We start from the raw sequence: 21066 nt of genomic DNA on the forward strand, positions 1-21066 counted from the left end.
TATAGCAGCTATATGTAATACGGCACACATGTCGTCACACATGCGAAGGTGCTCCGCCAGCATCTATAAAGGCCTTTTCAGCGGCCAGCAGCTACTTCATCCTCCTCCTCCTCCTCCATCTTCTTTCCTTGTTGGCAGTCATTTGTGCCACGGAAACGGTGTGGAGGGTTATGGCTGTATGCATGCGAGGGAGAGGCTGGGCGCCTGGGGACCGCGACGAGTACAGGCTCCTTATTAGGCCATGTCTTTCAGGAACGAGCAATGCATCGGACGGTCTCAAAAAGGCCATAATTGTAAGGAATTTCCCGACGGACATGGGCAACATGGGCCTCTGGGGCTAGCAGGCGAAGGAGGCGCAGGCCCATCGATTGTATTATCGTACGCAACAGCACCTACTTGGTGTGCAGGTGTTGGTGTCGCCTAGTAAATACATGAATTCAGGAAATCAGCCTGCATGGCCAACCACCGGAGCGATAGCCCCGTACGCAGGCACGCAAGGCCACGCCAACAAAGGCCATCGTGGAATATGCTTCATTGTTCGTGCGATGCTGTCGATTGCATCTCCAGCAGACGGCTTTTCCGTAAAGATCCGAATGGATGACCCGCGCCGCAGCACTCTTCCCCATTCCTGGCACGCATTGAAAAACTGAATTGGGCATTAGGGTGGACGTTAAAGCTTACGCACAGCAAATACATTAAATTTGCAATTTGCACCCTGAAATTTCCAACAGATAGAGAGGCTTTTTGGTGCTTGGCCATATGTTTCGCGACCCAAGCAGCAGCTGCAGGGATGGATAATCAAAGGTAATCATGGGTAATCCTGCGCCGCGGAAAACCCCGGCAGGGGCTCCTGGACCTCCAAAATAAATCTGGCATCAATTGCGGCGGTTATACCGGTGATACATTTTTACTTTAGGGTGTTCCATTTACCTATGGGAAACATCGGTAGGTACGCTGCGAACCACCTAAACACCCAGACGCGCGAATCCACCCAGGTATTGACATTTGCTATCTTGGCTACTATCTACCTACGGCTTGCCTATCTATTCGATAGGTATCGCCTTTGTGTGCTATGGTCAATCCAGCCGTACACAGCCGTGTATATTGGCCCTTGTATTCTGTATGGCTTGGGCATCGGATTGCCACGGCAATAAGTAAGGCCATATTTCTAGCCTCCCTTTCCAGGGAAGTACCAGGAATATACCTTGTTGCCCGATATCCTGCAGGGTACCAAAAGAGGCAGCGACCTGCGCATCCACATGCCGCAGGCGTCCAAAGTTGTGACATACGCACTTTCAATACAAAACCCTAAGTTAATGTTACTACCGAAGGTTGCTGACCCCAGCAGCCCCAGCAGCCCCAGCAGCCGCGGCAGCCGCAGCAGCAGCCAAACTCATGTGTAACAAGTTGCGCTCCCAGAAATACTTCCGACAATAAAGTACTTTCAATTTTATTGCTTCATACAGCGTAAGTGATTATCAGGCCGGATAGGATGGCTGCCGCTGAACCTTGCAGAAGGTCGTCGTACAGAATCGTACGCCCAACTTTGTACACCAAGCGTACCAACGTACCAAGCGGCTGTTTGACATCATAGCTACATCAAGGGGGCGAAACACACATAATAACTTATTGAATGCTGTTTTCCTAGAAGGGTTGCAGATCGTGGTGACATATGGACTTCTTGCAGCAGATAGACAAATCTAAGACATACAGGGTGTTTCCACTGGCCGCACACTAACATCAAGTTCAAAAAATCTCACACCTGGCTCAGCGAATCATCCAAGCGATAAGAAACTAGTTAAATACATTAATAGAAAGTAAAAGTTCTCTAAAAAAATCGCGTAAAGGGACTCCGTACGCGAAAAGCTGAAGGGCCCAGTGGAAACGCCTCGGACACTATCAGGGTGTTTCCACTTGGCCGAACACTATCTTCGGTACACTATGGGCTAGTGTGGACTTAGTGTAGTGCTAGTGTGACGGTGCTTCCACTAGGTGCACTAAAGAGCGCCGAAACCAAAATTGTTTTCTTTTGGATGTTTTAGCGCCGGGTATTAATTGCTGCTAATTGTCAAGGTCTGTAAGGTAAATATGGATCGTAGGCTTTTCCTGTTAAACGTGGGCTCCATTACAAGTGGCGGCATTCCGAGGCTGTCGGTATTGGGCGTGCGCAAGTCAACGCGGCTTTTGCAGGAAGGAAAAAAGATAGCTGCTTACATCTAAAGTCTGTGGTCAGAAGGGACAATCCAGCTCCTAAAAGTTGCCCGCCAAATAGTTAGTGCTAGGTCTGAAAGTTAATGGCAGGTCTGAGGTCCAATTAACTTTGTGACGCGCTAGTGTGGACTTAGTGTACGGGGTGTTTCCACTAGGCCTTACGGTTCTCCTCCAGGAGTGCCCCAACCTCCAATTTGTTTGATGAATATTTGTAACTATCATTAGTTATATCAATATATGCATTTAGAACGGTGAGAGACGAGTCCAGGACGAAGAACATTCGAACTTAGTGTTAGTGTTCGGCCAAGTGGAAACACCCGAAGTCCGCGTTCGTGGCACACTAGTTATCAGGGCCTCAGACCTGCTGATAACTTTCAAAGTGGAAATTAACTTCCGAGCGGGAAAATTCATAATTAGCCATTTTCCCTCCTCAAGGTCCTTCGTTGACTTTTGTATTTTCCTTTGTCCACGGCCGCAAATAGCCCGCTAACCCGTGGAATTCACAGCAGGACCGGTCGAATTGCCCACATTCCAGCAATTAGCCGACCAAACTCTAATGATTTGCGCATTAAATTACACCCACTCTTACTATAACAATGGCTTGGTGCCTTAATAGCAACCTGTCGTATGGTTCCGGGGGGCTTAATGAAAACACCTGTTCAATAGCCACACACTAACTCCACTTTAAAAATAATGTTGGAAAGTTAGTGTGCGGCCAAGTGGAAACACCCTGTATAGGCACAGGTGGCGGGTTGGCCATTGCTTGGCTGGTACTTTGGCCTGATTTTGTAGCTTGTGATGGCTCTCTGGTGGATACAAGGCCCCTAAGGCCAAGGTGGCGGGCGCCCGTTCCGCGTCTAACCAATCAATTCGGACTGCATTTACAAACGTTTTCCCAGGAAACGGTACTTATTTCTTTAGCTTATGAGTTAAAATATTTTAGGTAATCCTCTTTACATTACTGTATACGAGGTTCTGCCTGGATGCTTTCCGGAAGACAACGGGAAGGCGTCAGTGATCCATGGAGGACTGAGCATTATTAGCGGCTTAGCTTTCATAGGCCGGTGCTATAGGTCAGACCTGCGTCTCTTCTCTAGGCTAGGACGACGGTGTCCTTGAGCAAGCATGGCCTTTGCGACTCTGTTATTAAAGGCGCTAGTTCTTGTTGTGGTAGCTTCATTCACGCAAGGTAAGGTTAGTTGCGTACAAGGGCACCTCAATACGTGCAGGTGCGCTGCTTCAAAGATTATAATAAGTTCCCTGTGCACGCTTCACTGCAGCTGCTTGCACCCGAATATTGACATGGAACGAACGCATTAAAGTGCAGTTGTTACATCCAAAATTATAGTTATTTTCAAACGGTTCCAATTACAGATTTCGACAAAGGTATAAATGCGTGTCATCCAGCTCCGAAAGGAAGCAAGCGAGCAAGCAAGGTGTTAGCATACTTCATGGGAAGTCACGCAGTACCACAAACATCCTGAAAGTCTTCTGGCAATGATGCACGGACTTGTGTTTCGATACTTGACCTACCTAACGGATGAGCAGCGCCGGCGGGCACAGAGTGCAGCTACGTAATGACTTCATGACTTTGTATAAACGTGTACTTGTATGAATCTAACATTCCTGTGCATGTATCTCGGAAAATTGTTGCCCTGCAGCCGTCATTTTGGAACCACCCGCAGCGGACAGCCCACCAGACACCAATTTTGTTATAGGGATGCTTTCCATTGTCGACACGCACCAAGATGGAACCCCATTGTGGGTTCTCCGCACTGTGTACGGCGATCTCATACCGTTGGCAAAGAACTCCTCAAAACCGCCCGCGGGAACCCTTCCTGGGGCCCTGGTCCACATGGTGAGTCGCGTGTTACCAAGCATAATGTGCTGTCTGCAAGACGAATGTTATCGACGGTCCCATTGATTGGCACCTTCGTACTGATTACAGCACCGATACCGTCTGTACCTTGCTTATCTGTTCACACCCGTTTCGTATCCGTCCTGTCCGTACCTTTTTTCTGAGGGGAAGGTTGCAGCGGCAGCGGGTAGCGCTACAGACGAAGGAGGGTGAAAAGGGAGGTCGAATTAAACCCTGACTAACATGTACAGGGAACCACGGATTTCCAAGTAAAAGCCATCTGCGCTACCCGAGCCCCAAGACGGAAGCGCAGGCCCAGACACAATCCACAGGAAGCGCTACGCATAATTACTACAAAAAGATTGAAAAGGAAAGCATCAACCCGCAACGATGAGTGACGTGACCGCGTCAAAACATAAACCCGTCAAAAACGCGCTAAAACGAGGACAAATGACGAGAGGCCTACCTAGACAAATAGGCGGGGGAAAAAGGCATGAAGCGGAAAGCGACCAACCCAGGGAGCAGACACTTTCCTGCTTGGCCATGATAGGTTTAGGGTGTTGTGCACGCGCACATGGCATGCATGAAGCCTTGGAAAAGCTAGCTAAGAGCGTATCATCATAACGCCTGACTGCTGCCTGTTATACTACGACATGTGCAACTACTACTGGTGTCCTTGATGTGGAAAAAAACATACATGCGTAGGTTCATACCTCAACCGTCTCATCCACGGCTATCGCAATCATGGTATGCATGCACGACTCTGGTTTGCTGCACTGTAGTGGCTGTCGTACAGTACGGCGCACGGCATCAATTACAAAAGCCGCGTCCCCAGCATCTCTAGAGGCCCTTACGGCAGCCAGCTACTGCATGCACGGTCAGCTACTGGATGCCTGGTCCTGCCCACGCTAAGCGCGACGACTCGCGCACACTACACATGCAGTACCGCTTAATTTCCCCTCGGCGGGGAAGCAACCAGGCATGAGGATGGCTACGGCATAACGGTCCTGATAGTTCAGCAGTTAGTTCGACGTAATTTTTTCTCTTGAACAGGCACCATACTAATTGTTTTTATCAAATTTCGCATATTTATTTTGCTATATACTAGGGTTGGCACTACTGATAACGCCCAATTAGTGTCTTCGAGAGATCCCAGGATCGATGCCTATTAGGGTTTGGGTCAAAAACCTTCCCATAATTGAAGGTATTGCGCCCCTACTTGATGGACGGTGGTGACCTGGGATAAAGTTAACATTTCGAGCCGACCAGGAATGGAGTTGGGCCGCTGTCGACCCGGCAGATCCCGTTGGATGCTGGTGGTGGGTGCGGAACCTGAGCGATCCACTGAGAAGTTGACTAGGGTGACTGGATGAGGGTGCCCCGAAATACCGGGGAAGGCAGGGTTTCGCAGGGTAGCTGGGGTCGCAGGGGTATACCCCCCTGTTTCACACAGCTATCTATTTCGGCCAGCCTTTGGCTGGCTTTTGGGCTCGTATGGGCCGTTACATCTTCGGAGAGTAACGCAACTCAACGTATAAGACACACGTGTATGTGTTGCTTCCCGCGTGACCCTCTCCTCCTGGGCTGTATGCAGAACTGCAACTATGACAACGATGGCATGTGTGATCCCCAATTCTACGAGGAAATATGCCTGCCTTGTAGCATGTGCAGCCCCATGGCAGCATCGTTGGCCGCTTCCATGGACAACAATAATGGCACCATCATTGCATGCTCTTATGGACCACCTCCCACCATTTTCCAGCGGCTGCTTGTCATAATCTTGGACTATTCAAGCAGTGGGTACGCACCGAGCCTCAACGAGTCTACCGTACGCTCCCTCTTCCTGGGGCCAAACGGTGATGGCACCGGCGGCATCGCGCAAAAGTACGCGCAATGCTCGTACGGCAAGTTTAACCTGAGCCCCCAAGGCTTTCGCGTGCTGACTGTGCGGCAGAACTACTCTAACGCGGTCGCAGCGAAATGCAACTGGTGGGAGATATCCAACAATGCAGACGCGGCTGCAAGGAATATTCTGGGTCTTCTCACATTATCCACCTTCACTCACTTCGTCTACATCCTACCGCCCGGACTGCAAAAAGCCTGCGGCTGGTGGGGGCTGGGTATGCTCCCCGGAAACCAGGTCTGGTTGCAAACCACAAGCTACGGCGTGTATCGCTGGGAAAGTGTCATGCAGGAGGCCCTACATAACTACGGTGAGTGTGAGCGAGGGAGGGAAAAGACACGGCGCATGGTGGCTTAGAGCAGTAACTACGAATGAAGTTTAGCATCCATCGGACTCACAATCATCCGTTCGTGCGGAATGCGGGATAGTTAGATATGCATGTGAGATATACCGACCTCTGGGAATGTATGTATGTAATCTTCTGCGCACCAAATGGCACTCCCCAGCTTAGGATATGAAGGCGGCCCCGTTGATGTTGCGGCCGCCTGCCTGACCTTACCCACGCATCCAGGACTTTGGCACTCCAAGGACGGTACTGGATCACTAGACAACTCTACCCTCATGGGCCGCGGAAATGCCTGCCCCAACGCTGCCGAGATCTCTCGCATGGGCTGGGCCATACCCGCACCAGGCGGCGGGGCCATCAGCTCTGCTTCGTTTGCTCCAGGTTCCGCACTTGCCTTTGTCCTGCCCGCCACCTACCTCACTGGCGACGGCAACTACCTGCGAGTGGTGCCCGACTGGCTGCCCACTTATACCGACAGCACACTCGCTAAGAACCTCTACATCGCCGTGAGGGTGGCGAATGGGTCTTCCGCCAACCTCGTAGCAAGCTTTGCACCCAAGGTTAATGTGCATGAGGTCAACGCAACAATGGTGAGAGGATCGCACTTGGGCATGGAAAGAATGTTACGTCTAGGAGCTAATGCCACGTGGTGCTGCGTGGTGTGGTCGATGTCGTAGAGTACAGCACGCAGGACGCCCATAGATACGCGCTAGTGTGCTCTGCCAGCGTTTTGATAGGCCGCTTCAGCGGCCAGCTATTACAAGCTGGGGTACTGCCATCAGGAAATTTGAGGGGAAAGACAGCAGCGCGGATAACAAGATAAAAGGACCAGCTGATAACTGCTGCACGGCTCATCGACCTCAGAGTCATCGTTGCTTGGTATGGCGTTCTAACCCATCGTTTCTTGGTGTGGTGGTGTGCGGTCGTGTGGCTTGATCTGTGCATATGCACGCAACATACATATATGCAGGTAGACATTTCTGTTTACACGGACTCTGCGCTGAGTGCGGGATAGGTTACAAGTTACACAAGCTCCGCACAAATGCAGGGGGCGTCCATAAACGCCGGAGGGGGGGCCCCATGGCCAGTCAATCGCAATCATTGCGGGGCCAAGTGCGGATGTTGACATCCCTCTCCCACTCCCCAGCGCGATGTGCCTGGTATCCCAGACCTCTGAGAGGAAACTAACCACAGCTAAAAAGGGGGGCTTCAGCCATAATGGTACGCATTCCGTGCCCTTGGAAGCCAGTGCCACCCTTGTATTTCACTTCGAGGGGCCCATAGGCCGATGGACATTCACAAAAGACATGCAGCTCATCCTCGACTAGTCTGCAGTCACACAGCCTGCAAGGCACGCTCGCGGCCATTAGGCCATTAGTTAACCTTCCAGGAGGTCCTCAACATCATTTTACCTGGAAAAACGCACGAGCACCTGGCGCAATGGCCTAGGCAGCACAGCCCCAGTGTGAGTGAGCCAACCCATTGCGGTCCCTTACTAGGAGATGCTCCCATCCGGTTCAAGTACCGGCAAGGTTTAACGCCATCCGGTGGCTCCGGTGGGAACCCTCGCGGGTCGTCTAGGATGTTAGCAGCGGATAGGCCGGTAGCTGGACATCGACATAAGAGCTCAGTAAAACTAGCTAAACTGGGATTATAGTAGAGATGGTACAGCAAGTATTACTGCAGTACGGATGGGATGCATCCGAACTCATTCAGTGTTGAAATTTAGGATCAGTTTTTCGTTGAGTCGAGCCTTGAAACCAATACTGTGTCCTAAGCGGATACATGTATGCTTGCCTTCTCGCGCGTCCCTAGCAATGTGCCTTCTTTACTCCTCGCCTGTGGACAAGTGTGGTGACAGAGCGATTTACCTTGATCTGCGGCCGCTTTCTTGCCTGGCGGAATACCTTCCTTTCCTTTTTTGAGTCAGGGGCATTCTAAATCCATTCACTGTCAGGCCCCCAACGGCACGCAGCCAGGGCTAAGGGCAGCCACAGCTCATCGCCCGGTTGGCTCCTCGGCCACACTAAGAGGCATCCGTAGCAGTCCACTGCACGAGGAAGGCGCACCCCTTTCTATCCCTGATTTTTTGCGGGACCGCTAATCTTCCAGTAGTTAGGACTTGATGTGACTTAAGCTACTTGCCTCTATGATTTCCATGCCCTTCGGTGCTATGCGTGTGCTTTGTGCGCAGGACAATGAATACCCGGCCGCTTATTCATATGGAGACCGGAAGATCACCATCATCAGCACAATTCCCTCACTTGGCCGTGCCAACCTCACCGCCTACAATCTGGTGGTGTACGGCGGACCATGGACCAGTACGGATGTTATGCGGGTGTACCTGTGCCGCTATACCACGTCACCTTCCGAGTGCCCAGGACTCGGGGCTTTGGATGTCCCGCCCCCGCCGCCGCCATCTCCCAAGCCACCAAGCCCTTCGCCGACGAGCTATCCCAAGCCCCCTAACCCGCCGGCACCACGTCCCAGGCCGCCCAACAGGCCACCGCCACCACGCCCCAAGCCGCCGAATCCTCTGCCTCCGCGTCCTCGCCCATCATCCCGCCCACCGCCCCCTAGTCGTAAGCCAATGCCTTCCCCAAGCCCGCCACCCCTCACGGTCAAGCAACCTCCCACCAGCCCCAGGCCGCCGACTCCGCCGCCTCCCTCGCCTCCCTCGCCTCCCTCGCCTCCGCCGCCTCCCTCGCCTCCCTCGCCTCCCTCGCCTCCCTCGCCTCCCTCGCCTCCGCCGCCTCCCTCGCCTCCCTCGCCTCCCTCGCCTCCCTCGCCTCCCTCGCCTCCCTCGCCTGGTCCCCAGCTACGCAGCCCGGTGCCGCCCCCGCCGCTGCCACGGCCGTGGCCGACACCGTCTAACAGCACAGCTTAACTCCATACGTATTGGCCGCACTTCTCCAGAAGGATACTCAGCCAGTGGCTATCTGCCTGTCTATCTGGCTGTGTGGATAGGCGGATGCAAATAAGTGGTTAGGTTGGTCACTTGTACCTACAACAGGCGGGTTAGTTGCCTCCCCGCCCCTGCATCCATCAATCGGATCTTTCCTAGGTTTGCATGGCGGGATATTCATATTGTTTGGTGATGCTCAGTACGCATGACTGGATGGCGGGCGCGAAAATAATGATGCAGTACATGCATATCTAACTTTATTCCCCTGATCTTTTTATCTTTGTTATGCAGTAAGTTAAGGGCAATTAAATGCCGGCCCGGAAAACTTACTAAGAAGAGGATTTGGGTGCACACCGGCGTATGTCGCATAGTTTGCTGTATCTATTCAGTAGCTGTACCGTTTGAATGGTTAAACGGTAGTCGTAGCTAGGTGCGCCGCCGCGCGATGCATGTCTGAAGGGGATCATATAATTAACACATATTGATTAGAAGCGGCAGTAAATTAAAAACACACTCGATAGGCAAAGGAAATGACGGATGAGCTCAATCCATCCGTCGGCTATTTCTGCGTGCTTCGGTATATATCGGTTTGCTGGGAAGCGAGTATAGGCATAGCGAGTGTGGTAAGAGGTAAGCTCTTTTGTCCATAGGGGTTTTGCGCTGTATGATATGTAGATAACCTGTGGGCAAGTATTAAGCTTTTCAGGGCGTAAGCTGGGTCGACGAAGTTGTGTAGGTTCTTGCAGGACAACAATCGGCGAGACGCGCGCGATCGAGCAGGCAGCCATATTTGCGCTACGAAGGATAAGCACCCATTCAGTGATATTTAAGCGTTCGCATGCAAGGAAAGGCGTGTGATGCCTTGTTCGCTGAAGGAGAAGATTGATAAAAAGCAAGGCCATTGGCCAGCGCTAGCTGTTTTGCATTGTGTGCGCAATACGCATTTAGCCCGGGCTCTGAAGCATCTCATGGAGATCGCGCGCACATCCTTTCATTCATGATACGATGAGTAATTTCTCTGTGTATATATGCTCATCGGCGGCCCAAAGCCGAGGTTAACCCCGCGAACCCGCGAGATGAAGAGGATGAGGCATCGGGGGATTGCCGGCCTCGCTTGGACCCCTTGCTTTCCCCCTTGCCCGCATCTCTCATTACCCCAGAAACTAAAAAACATAATTTTAATAAGATTTACGTTTTAGTTATGGTCGTCGTTATGCCAAAAAACGGGGCCATGGTTCACAAAAAAGGTCCCATGCGTCAACTCTGCTGGCTACTCAAAGTCCATCGCGGTTGATTGTTTAATTGCTTGGCTTCGCAATCTGGTGCGGATTGCGACATGCAGTTCAAATGAAATTCGCTTTACGTAGGAAATTCAGTTGTAACTTCACCTTTGGACCTACTGGTGCAACAGGCACGCGGCCTTCCAGCGCAGCCTGCGGAAGTCCAGGTCTTCCACATGCATTTCCACGATAAATTGACGAAGTGCAATGGTTCATTTTGCACCATCTCAGCAATGCGTGGATGGACTTTCAGCCTGCATCGTGGAGGGAAGGGCGCCGCTTGCTCGACTAGCTTGTCCACGCTTATGTTTGGCCTACGTAGCTCTATATATATCTGACCTTACTTGTCTGCAGTCCAGTCATGATTAGCCGTGCGAAGTCGGTTGCCTCTACCACACATGAGCACGCATGAAGCATTTTGTCGCCCCGGCTTTCTTCACGCCATGCTTTCTCTGGAACAGACAGACAGACAGACAGACAGACAGACAGGCAGACAGACAGACAGACAGACAGACAGACAGACAGACAGACAGACAGACAGACAGACAGACAGACAGACAGACAGACAGACAGACAGACAGACAGACAGACAGACAGACAGACAGACAGACAGACAGACAGACAGACAGACAGACAGACAGACAGACAGACAGATAGACAGATAGACAGATAGACAGATAGACAGATAGACAGACAGACAGACAGACAGACAGACAGACAGACAGACAGACAGACAGACAGACAGACAGACAGACAGACAGACAGACAGACAGACAGACAGACAGACAGACAGACAGACAGACAGACAGACAGACAGACAGACAGACAGGCAGACAGGCAGGCAGACAGACACACACACACCATTTCCGGGTCGCTGCCTCTTGCTCATGGCCTTTCAGTTTTCAGCGTCACGTATTTGCCCTCATGTTCCTTGACGAGCGGGTATGTATGTGCTGATGCCGACCACGCACGCAGCCAGTAATAGTGGGGGCGTGCATACGTGCAGGAGCAGAGATACGCGCATGAGCAGGAGTGCTTGCAGTTCTCCAACCCTGATTAACACGTGCATCAGAGCGAGGCACACACCATTCATGCAGATCGGGATGGGAATTGCAACGAGGTTGTGCGGCATGCTTGCACGAAACCCTCATCCCTTTGTTCTCGTCCAACCAATGCTCATCACCTGCTGGCAACTTGTACCTGTAATCCTGTGTCCAATTTTTTCTACTTTTCAAAACACACACACACACATATGCCGTGCATCCATGAAAGCGATTATGTGTACGTGCGTTGCCTAGCTAGGCTGCACAGCGGGTTCACAGCAGCAGGTAGCGGAAAGGTCAATGTCGGTAGATGGGGCGACTCGCCCCCTCGGCGGTGGTATGGGACCAGCAGTCGGAGTATTGCGTTCCAATGATACACCTGCTGTTCCTGCGTTTCCTTCACCTCCGACCGCACGCAATGCGAGGTTTGCAGGCCTTCCAGCATTTTTTGTTAGTAGCTAGTTCAATATAGCAAGCAGCAGGCAGACGAGCTAGCTAGCTTCCATACATACTGCTCGCTGCTGTATGTACCTGCTGTGACTGTTGCTGGGACATCGGGGGACTCGTTTAGGCTTACGGGGTTGAAACCGCACGGCTTCATAGGTCAAGCCACGTGCGGTCGGGCTAATGGGAGCAAGCACACATATTACGTAACACATGCACCCAGTAGTCTCACTCTCACCTAGTCATACGCACGTACGCACGCAGGCGATGCATGGTCATTGATAACTCCATCCATTCGCCGTTCACTACAAGCAAGCAAGCATGCATGCAGGGAATTTTGACCGTACTTGGCTTTCGTTAGGTAGATAAACGAATGCTGCTGTTAATGCTGGATTCTTGCTTCTCAAAAGCAAGAAGCCGATCATGCATAATGCATCCGATAATGCATCCTTTATCCTTGATGCACCGATGAGTCGTCTTCGGCGCATAAAGAACCTCCGACACTGTAGTGCCGAAACCAAGCCGAAACCAAGCCGCGCAAAACCGATTAACCAGCAGCGACCAAATACCCGTAAGTTTATAGATGTATAAAGCCCTACCATCTTAGCTAGCTTCTGCAGAACTAGGGGCGATTACGGCTAAATGCGCGTGCGTTTCCCGCCACAGCAGCATCGATTGAGCCACTTGGCGCGTTATCACGCATTGCTGCTCCTGCTTCTTCCTTTAAAGTCATGCCATCTAAAGTATAATTTGTGGCGATGCTCGTGATAGCTTGGCGATTGACATGTCCATATGCTATATGTGTATGTTACACGTCTCGTATGGGTAGTTCTACAGGTATGGGGTCACGCAACCGCCAACCATGTAACACACACCCGCATGTCCATATGTATGTATGTAATAACTTGCTATCCATCTATCGCATCTACCGACCGCCAGGCGCCCACGGCGGCGGGCTGAAATGAACCATCGCATGTGCACGTGTGGGTGCATTATTATTCGCCAGTTGTTTCCTGTCGCAACGAGTGCAAATTTGCTTTCGTTTGCAATAAAATGCACGATAGCATCACATGCGTGCGTTACAAGCGTCAATCATCCCTACGTATATCCCGAGCCACCCAGGCGTCCGTACTTCCATCCTTAAGTGTGGGTGAGATAGCGTGAGATCAAGCCAGCCACCCAGCAGCTTGGCCTCACCCAGCCAATCACGTCTTGGTCTATGCATACATACGACAACAGCCAACAACAATTTAGCCGCTAACGGTTTGTTGGACGAGCATCCAGGCGCATGTACGTGAATGTTTACCAAACATCGTGTCCTGCATGCGTGAGCGCACGTGCACTGGCGTTCATCACTGCTGCAGCAGTGCTCTATACTAACTTTGCACACCGCCGTTCTGCCTGAGCTTACTACTGGTAAAACAGCTCGGTCTTCGGCGCCGGATGCACGGAGCTACGCAATCAAGACCTATCTTCTCTCCATTCGTCTTGCTTGCCTTCTACCTTTCTCAGGCACCCAAACACGACACCGGCGGCGCTAATTACGGCACATCAGGCGCATCGAGCCCAGAAGAGCGGGGGAGGACGACGTACAAGGTCCTCACTCAGCGCCACAAAAGTGACAATTAACCCACCGTGGCCTCCTCAGCTCGTAGGACGCTTGTGTTAAACTTGTGTAACTTGTAGGTTGGTCTCATGCAGTCCCGGATGGGGCGCGCATGCAAACATTTCTGCTTCTGGGCTGTAAAACCAAAACAATAATAGTGTGGTGACGCGATGCATCCTGGCCGTATAGGCACCGACTTTGCGAAGGTGACGACGGAGGTGCTTCAAGCGACATCCCGATCAATTATTTCCCGACCTACACCAAGCAAGCAACTGGAAAACGCACTCCACACAATGCACCCGCCGGCATAGTCACTGTAGCGCGACCGCAGCTGCAGTATGTATCGGCCAAGCACTCGTAGAGTTAATGTTTTGAAAGCATGTTGTACGAAGCAAAAGGTGTTGCGTATGGTATGTATGTAGTTATGTATGGTACGGTACGTTGCATACGTTGCATGCATGCAAACGTAACGAAATAGGGAGATGCCATAAGCTAGCACAGCTTCCGTCCCCCCCTGCTGCTTTTCCCCCCAGTCGACGGCTGCCAAGGAATTTAAAAGTATGGAAAAATAAGTTGAAATCCGCAGGTCATATACGACAGCCCGTGAATTAGTGCGTCCTTCATTCCAAGCCATAATGGCAAATGCTGGTTGGACCGGTCCTGGGCATTACGAGGTTCACCTCGTATAGTTTTCCCCACATACAAGCAAACATGCACACCGAAAAACAAGTGCCCCATCGTCCATTTAAAGATCCAGCAACTCGCCCGCCCCGCCATGCACTGGTGGCGCGTCCCGCCATCCCATTCACCCCTGCCTGCTGTGATGCGAGTATGGTTATGCAGCGTGCAGCCGCCCATATATGCGACACACATACCGGCATCCCTCCACAAGCCTACCATACCAAGCTGCATTCAACCTCTCAATTGTGTGGAACTGCCATAAATTGGTTATGTACATCATGCTTATCAAGGCGCAAGTTTATGTTCTGAAGCCCCTGCACGCCTCGTCCCACGTCGCCCGATCCGTGTGTCTATCCGTCTATCCGTGTGTCTATCGTTCAAGAACACAACCATACACAACAGTACGCGCAAAGCAAGCCTACTTTTGGTCTGCTTGCTGTTGAGCGACAGATGCATCACAAGCTAGCGGCGCATTCCACTCACTGACAAGGTCGATGCCGCCTTCACTACTTCTGCCAGCCGATTGAACACATGCATACTGAAGTGTATTGACGGTAATAAAGCGGCACCTCTTGCTTTCTGCCCTTGCGCTTACCGAAACTTCGCTGGGTGTACATACTATGAGCTTCCTATGCATAAAAATGCAGGAATCCAGCCACCGCAGGACAATTCTATTCGTTCGTTACGTCCTATCCCGGCCCCACCAGTTACCTGTGATAATGCCTTTATATCTAAAGGAATATATGGAAAATGTAAAGCGGAAGGATAACTTGTACAGGGCCTTATGTGCCGGCGCTCGTTTTGGATGGATCCACTGTGACCGACAGGCAGCGGATTCATTCATCCAGGTGTAGGCCTGCTTGTGCCTTGATCTACCAAATGGGTAGATGCCCGAAGCCACAAGTACCATCCAATGAGCTGGCCCCACACATAATTAGTCAGATTGTTGCGGCGCACAGCTGCTACAGCGGACTTGCGGGCGTACGGACATGTGCATGTATGGCCGAGCTGCAGCCCTACGCCTGCTGTGCGGGAGGCATATTCTGGCACTTGATTATGAAATGCTAGTATCGATTGTATTCGCGTATCCTCTCTCATGCTTAGAGTTGCGTTCCTGCTTTCGGCTTCACCCAAGCCGCAGGCGCCGATTTGTCGGTGGGGGCTGTGGGAGGAGCGAAACAAGGGGCAGAGAAAAATTCTCAGACAGGGCTAATCTAGTAGCTGTCGTACAGTACGGTACACAAATCGTCTATAAAAACGAGCTAAAGCGCTCTGCCAGCAACTTTTCAGCGGTCAGCTATTACGTCTATCCTAGGGCGCGCAGGGCAGGGTTAATCTGTCGTGCAGGCAGGGTTCCATGCACGATCACACGGAACAGGCAGGCGAGCAGGCCACCTCAATCAGCCAGCTGTCTGCTCTGTGGACCCTCACATCTGTCATCAGTGGGATACAACCGCATGCAAAGTACAATGGCAAGAGTGAAAGGGCGCTGTGCGAAATCTCGCCCCTTTTGTGTACATAGATACACATAGTACCCACTGGGCGTGCAAGACACGTTCTTTGGGACATGTAACGGTCACCTACTGGTCATCCTTGCTTGCTTGCTAGGTACTATTCAATGGGTCGAAAAGTGTGGAAGTCCTTACGTACCGTACGCGGTGCACGTGGCCTGGGTGGAGGACGGGGCGGTGGAGGCGATGGCCGCGGCGGTCGTGGGCTGGGTGCTGGAAACCTGGGAGGACGAGGGCTGGGCGGTGGCGGGCTGGGGGGAAACGGGCTGGGGGGAGGTGGGCTTGGTGGCATAGGGCTAGGTGGTGGTGGACTTGGGGGCGGCGGCATGGGCGGTGGCGGGCTGGGGGGCACCGGGCTGGGTGGGGGAGGTGGCGGCGGTGGTGGTGGAGGAGGTGGTGGTAAGTGAGGCTGTGGTGGGCTTGGGGGCCAGGGCGCCTCCGGAGGGGTGGGGGGACTTGGAGGTGGAGGCGTAGGCGGCGACGGTGGAGGATGTGGCGGCGGCGGTGGAGGTAACGATGGGCTGGGCGGTGATGGGCTGGGCGGTGATGGGGGCGGCGATGGGCTGGGTGGCCGCGGGCTGGGTGGGGGTGGTCTGGGCGGTGGTGGGCGGGGTGGTGATGATATGGGAGGTGGTGGCCTGGGCGGCGGCAGCCTAGGCAGTGGTGGGCTTGGTGGACGTGGGCTGGAAGCAAAAACAATTGGTGGTACCGGGCTGGGTGGAATGGGCTGGGCGGAGGCGGAGGGGGGCTAGGTGGAGGCGGAGGGGGGCTAGGTGGAGGCGGTGGGGGGCTAGGTGGAGGCGGTGGGGGGCTAGGTGGAGACGGAGGAGGGCTAGGTGGAGGCGACTTCACTGGAGGTGGGGGCCGGGGTGGTGGTGAGGGCCGCGGATTGGGTGGGGGCCGTGGAGATGGGGGAGGACTAGGGGGTGGAGCCTCGATAGCTCCGAGTCCTGGGCACTCGGAAGGGGACGTGGTATAGCGGCACAGGTGCACCCGCATGGTGTCCGTACTGGCCCAAGATCCGCCGTACACCACCAGATTGTAGGCGGTGAGGTTGGCACGGCCAAGCGAGGGAATCGTGCTGATGATGGTGATCTTGCGGTCTGTAGTCGCGTACAGGGTTGGATATCCATTATCCTGCATCGCAGTGTGTGTATACACGATGACCTTCAAATGAAACTCCCGTGCTTGGCAAGGCAGTGGCACAATGGCTTCTTCGATAGTCTGAAACAGGCAGAGCCCGGTCGTGTTTGCAGGGTGCAACCATTGCCCATTGTGTTGTTGGGGGATGAGGGGCAAATGTATTTAGGCAGAACATGGGGAATGTCGAGGTCGTGCACGTCGCCACTGCCGGCAGCGGGTTGCGCACAGTTCGGGCCTAGCTTTAGGTGTGCACCAACATGATATGATGCGATATACATCTTGTAATACAGCGCGCACCCATTCCGCTTCCTCTGTTCTGTTGACTCGCTATCGGCTCACTCGTATCGGCTAACACTAGTTTCAACCCGCAGCTAAACCCTCGTCTGCTCAGACCCCGAAGGAAATCCTCAAACAAAACTAACATCTAACATCCATATCTTCCGTACCATCGTGGCGTTGGCTTCGTGCACGTGGACGGTCGATGCAAATGGGGCCAGCAGCCCAGCATCGGGCCCCTTTGCCACCCGTACGGCAATGTACAGGTTCTTAGCAATGGCCGGGTTAGTGTAGTAGGATGGCAGCCAGTCGGGCATTACTCGTAAGAAATTGCCTGTGCTGGTAAGATAGGTGGCGGGTAGAGCGAACGAGCGCACGGTCCCAGCCTGTGGAAGGGCAGTGGAGTCGATGGCATCACCGCCGGTCGCAGGAGAGGACCAGCCCATGCGGGAAATCTCTGCCGCGTTAGGACAAGCTTCTCCACGGCCCATGGCAGTTGAGTTGTCCGCGTATTCAACACCGTTTGCCCAGGAGTGCCAGAGACCTGTGGGCATGGCATGATAGGGATGTCGCGGGTGCACGGACGTGCATAAGGGAATGGGCGGGTAGACAAGCAATAGTCAGGAGGGGGAGTACCGCAGCTCTGGTCATATGTGTCGTGGGAGTGAGCAGGAGCGGGAACGAGGAAATTCAGAACCCGGGGTGGGGCTGGAACTGTATGTACCAGAGAGAGACTCTGGCTCAGGAGCCCACCATTGCGTCACTAGACTTGGCATAGACCTGATGACTTGAAGTTGAGATACGTGAGAGCAGGCAGCAGCTCGGATGGCATGGGCTAAGAAGTACAGAGCGAGCACAGAGCGTTGGTCATCTTTATCTAGAGTGAATCCTTAGCCCTACATTAGAAACGGAGCCAACACTGAGCCATACAAAGCCTGGAACGAATGAGGCTGTAGGTAGTAGCTGTCTTGCAGTACGGCACTCATAAAACACGGCTATATGCTGTGCACCGGCACTTGACGTGATATGCGCTGGTCACCTAATGCCTGAGGGTAGGAGATGGCAGGCCCAGGCTGGTGGTATGTGTGGCCGTAAGGGCCCGAGACGGATCCCTTCAGAGGGGGATTAAGGTAGTCGCTGTCATGCAGTATCGCATATACATCGTCCATGAATACGCGCAAAGGTGCTTTGCCAGCATCTTGAGAGGCCGACGCCCTGCCTCCATGTGGGTCACATCGGTGCACTTGTATGCACGGCTTCACAAGGTAACAAGGCCCTCAGTTGGGAGATGCCAGGGGAGCTAATCCCTCTTACATCCGGGTGATCTATCTCCCCGACTGTGACGAACACAAGGCTCCCGGACTAAGACGAACACCACGCATTTTAAACGCGCTTCAAACCTTGTTTTTGTTGCTCACCGTAGTTGTGTAGGGCCTCCTGCATGACAGTGGCCCAGCGATACACGCCGTAGGGAGAGGTTTGCAACCAAACCTGGTTCCCAGGGAGCAGTGCCAGCCCCGACCAGGGGCATGGAAGTCCGGGCGGGACGATGTATATGTAGTGGGTGAAGCTGGAAAACGCCACATTACCTATCAACGCTTTGGTCGCTAAATCACAGTTATTCGAAATCGCCCACCAGCTGCACGTGGCCGTGATGGCTGTGGAGCAGCTTGTTTGGGGCACGGTAACCGCACGGAATGCTGTGGTGTTAAGGTTAAACTTGCCGTACGAGCATTGCGTGTACTTTTGCGCGATGCCGCCGGTGCCATCACCGTTTGGCCCCAGGAAGAGGGAGCGTGTGGTAGACTCGTCGAGGCCCGCTGGGAATCCGCAAATGGTGTAATCGAGAATCATGACAAGAACGCGTTGGTAAATGGCTGGGGTGTTTGTGTCGACAATGAAGGCTGTCGGCGCAAAACCAACGACGGTTGCTCCATCAGCAGCAACTGGGGTACACAGGCCGCTGTCATCGATCTCACAGTCCTGCGCACATTTAGGCGAAATACGTTGGACGAGTGTCAGGCTATGACACGAGTACTCTCAGACATCAGGTAGAGCCCCGATGAGCTGCTTGATGGGGGGGCAGGCCGGCCACACTCGCTTGCAGCAAAGGGATGCTGTAGGCCGACATGGAGGATGAGCATTGATACCTAGGGTTTTACTTAGGGTAAAACATAGGTAAACGCTAAGGAGCAGGGTACCAACGGGGATGAGTCAGGCAAGCAGCCGAAGACGAACAATTTTGTTTTTCGACGACCTGGACGACCTGGACGACCTTGTGTACCACAGGGATCAAATCGCACCCCAGCACTGCTATGCCGTACTAACGAAGGACTAACGAAGGCGAAGGGACAAACAAAGGTCGCATCATACAGATTATTTTCCACCTAGCTAGCTTACAAGGTAGCAAACTGACGCGGCTTGGCGGTCGGAAAATCCGCACGGTGCGTTTTCAGGGGAAACACGCACATACTCTATGCACCTCGGAGATTTGCAGCGTGCGCATAAATTCATGGTGTGGATTTGGAAATAAAGCAACCAGCGAGTTGGTTGCGGGCTGGAGAACCCACCAGGCTGACAGAAGTTCCTGACTGGAAATCGTCCTTGCCGTTCCTGGCCTTCTTGGGCGCCTTGAAGGCCTTCCTGTTCACCGGAGTGATTTTGCCGTCTGCATCTCGAATAGCCCACTGTTCACTTCCGTCATCCAGCGTCACAAACACCAGCTCGCCCTGCAAGTTCTGCAGCTTTGAAAGTAGTCCCAGCGTCGTCTCCTTAGACGATTTTGAGGGAATGACTGTTTGGCAGGGCGGGGGCGGGGCGGAGAGGACGAAGGGATCCTGGTAGGCAGGTGTGTAGTGGTTGGGAAGGTGGAGGCCAAGATGGAGCTGATCTCGCGATCCAGGCAAAGAAGTGATAATCATCCAAAGATTAATTTTAAGCAACGTCTCGGCGGAGTGCTTGAGTGTTGCAGCCATGGCATGTGAAGGAGTATGAGCGGCACCACTTGTGTGTCCAACCACCATAACCCTGGCAGCCATTGTCAACAGCATAGTACTCGGTACCGGCACCGGCTATTGTGGCGTATTATGTATGAATCACGCTTCTTTTTCTTCTTCTTCGTGGCAATATCCATCGGCACGATGTCCCGGCTTTCAGAAACTACGCGTGACTGCAGCTTGCGCAGTTACGCAGCATCCTACCTTGCGTAGCTGTAAATATAAGAAGCACCAAAAACGCTTGTTGCATCATCCTTTAAACTAAGCACTCACTGCGAGCATCAATGTTGTGTAAGCACCAAGGACCGGTTCCGTCTATAACACGAAAGGACAAGTATTCAGGTACATAAATTCATTTTTAACAGATTCCTTAAAAATCTAGTTTGTGACATCCATAAGTCGCAGAAGTCTTTATGCAGCCGACATTGTACGACAGGAATGTAGCACCTGTCAGCATCGGTGTTCGACAGCAACGGGTGCTGGCTTCAGGTAAATGCATTTATAATTAAATGTGTTTAGCGTCCTTCAGTGCAGTCCTCCACGTCGTCGAACTCAAGCTGTTAAATTTGAGCCGCGATGCCCTTCCTAGTTCTCCCTATCCGCTCGCTTCACCTTAGTACGGCAGCTCTAATTGAGCTTGGGTTACTGTCGGTCTGTGGCAGGGCCCGCGGGCATCCATTACGCTTTCTGCCAAGCAGAAGGTTTTCGTGCTAAGTTTCCAAGCACCTTCCCACCAGTATCTGGAAAACTAACTAGACAAACAATGGCCCCTGAATCCGCCACGTGCACTCATTAAGATAGGTCATGGTTGAATATCCAAAACTTTTACATCGCATCTGGCGACGCATGCATCTCGCAAGTGT

At 52.7% G+C, this 21066-nt stretch overlaps 2 protein-coding genes across 2 annotated transcripts; one reads left to right on the forward strand and one right to left on the reverse strand.

The window, feature by feature from the left end:
• Positions 1 to 3336: 3336 nt before the first annotated feature.
• vmp9 (metalloproteinase, extracellular matrix glycoprotein VMP9) lies at positions 3337 to 10617 on the forward strand (the record flags this gene model as incomplete). The annotated part of the gene is made up of 6 exons (XM_002948181.1): positions 3337 to 3400; positions 3873 to 4069; positions 5664 to 6282; positions 6544 to 6908; positions 8513 to 8900; positions 9137 to 10617. The coding sequence occupies 6 exons, from the start codon at positions 3337 to 3339 to the stop codon at positions 9190 to 9192; spliced, it is 1689 nt and encodes a 562-aa protein (XP_002948227.1). The 3' UTR covers positions 9193 to 10617.
• A 5918-nt stretch (positions 10618 to 16535) lies between these two features.
• On the reverse strand, positions 16536 to 19076 carry vmp11 (metalloproteinase, extracellular matrix glycoprotein VMP11; the record flags this gene model as incomplete). Its single annotated transcript, XM_002948330.1, has 3 exons — positions 16536 to 16925; positions 17378 to 17751; positions 18626 to 19076. Coding segments are annotated over 3 exons (1215 nt in total), but the record flags the coding sequence as incomplete, so codon positions are not given.
• Between the last annotated feature and the right edge of the window lie 1990 nt (positions 19077 to 21066).

Source organism: Volvox carteri (genome assembly GCF_000143455.1).
Source record: "Volvox carteri f. nagariensis unplaced genomic scaffold VOLCAscaffold_9, whole genome shotgun sequence".
Taxonomy (NCBI): domain Eukaryota; kingdom Viridiplantae; phylum Chlorophyta; class Chlorophyceae; order Chlamydomonadales; family Volvocaceae; genus Volvox; species Volvox carteri.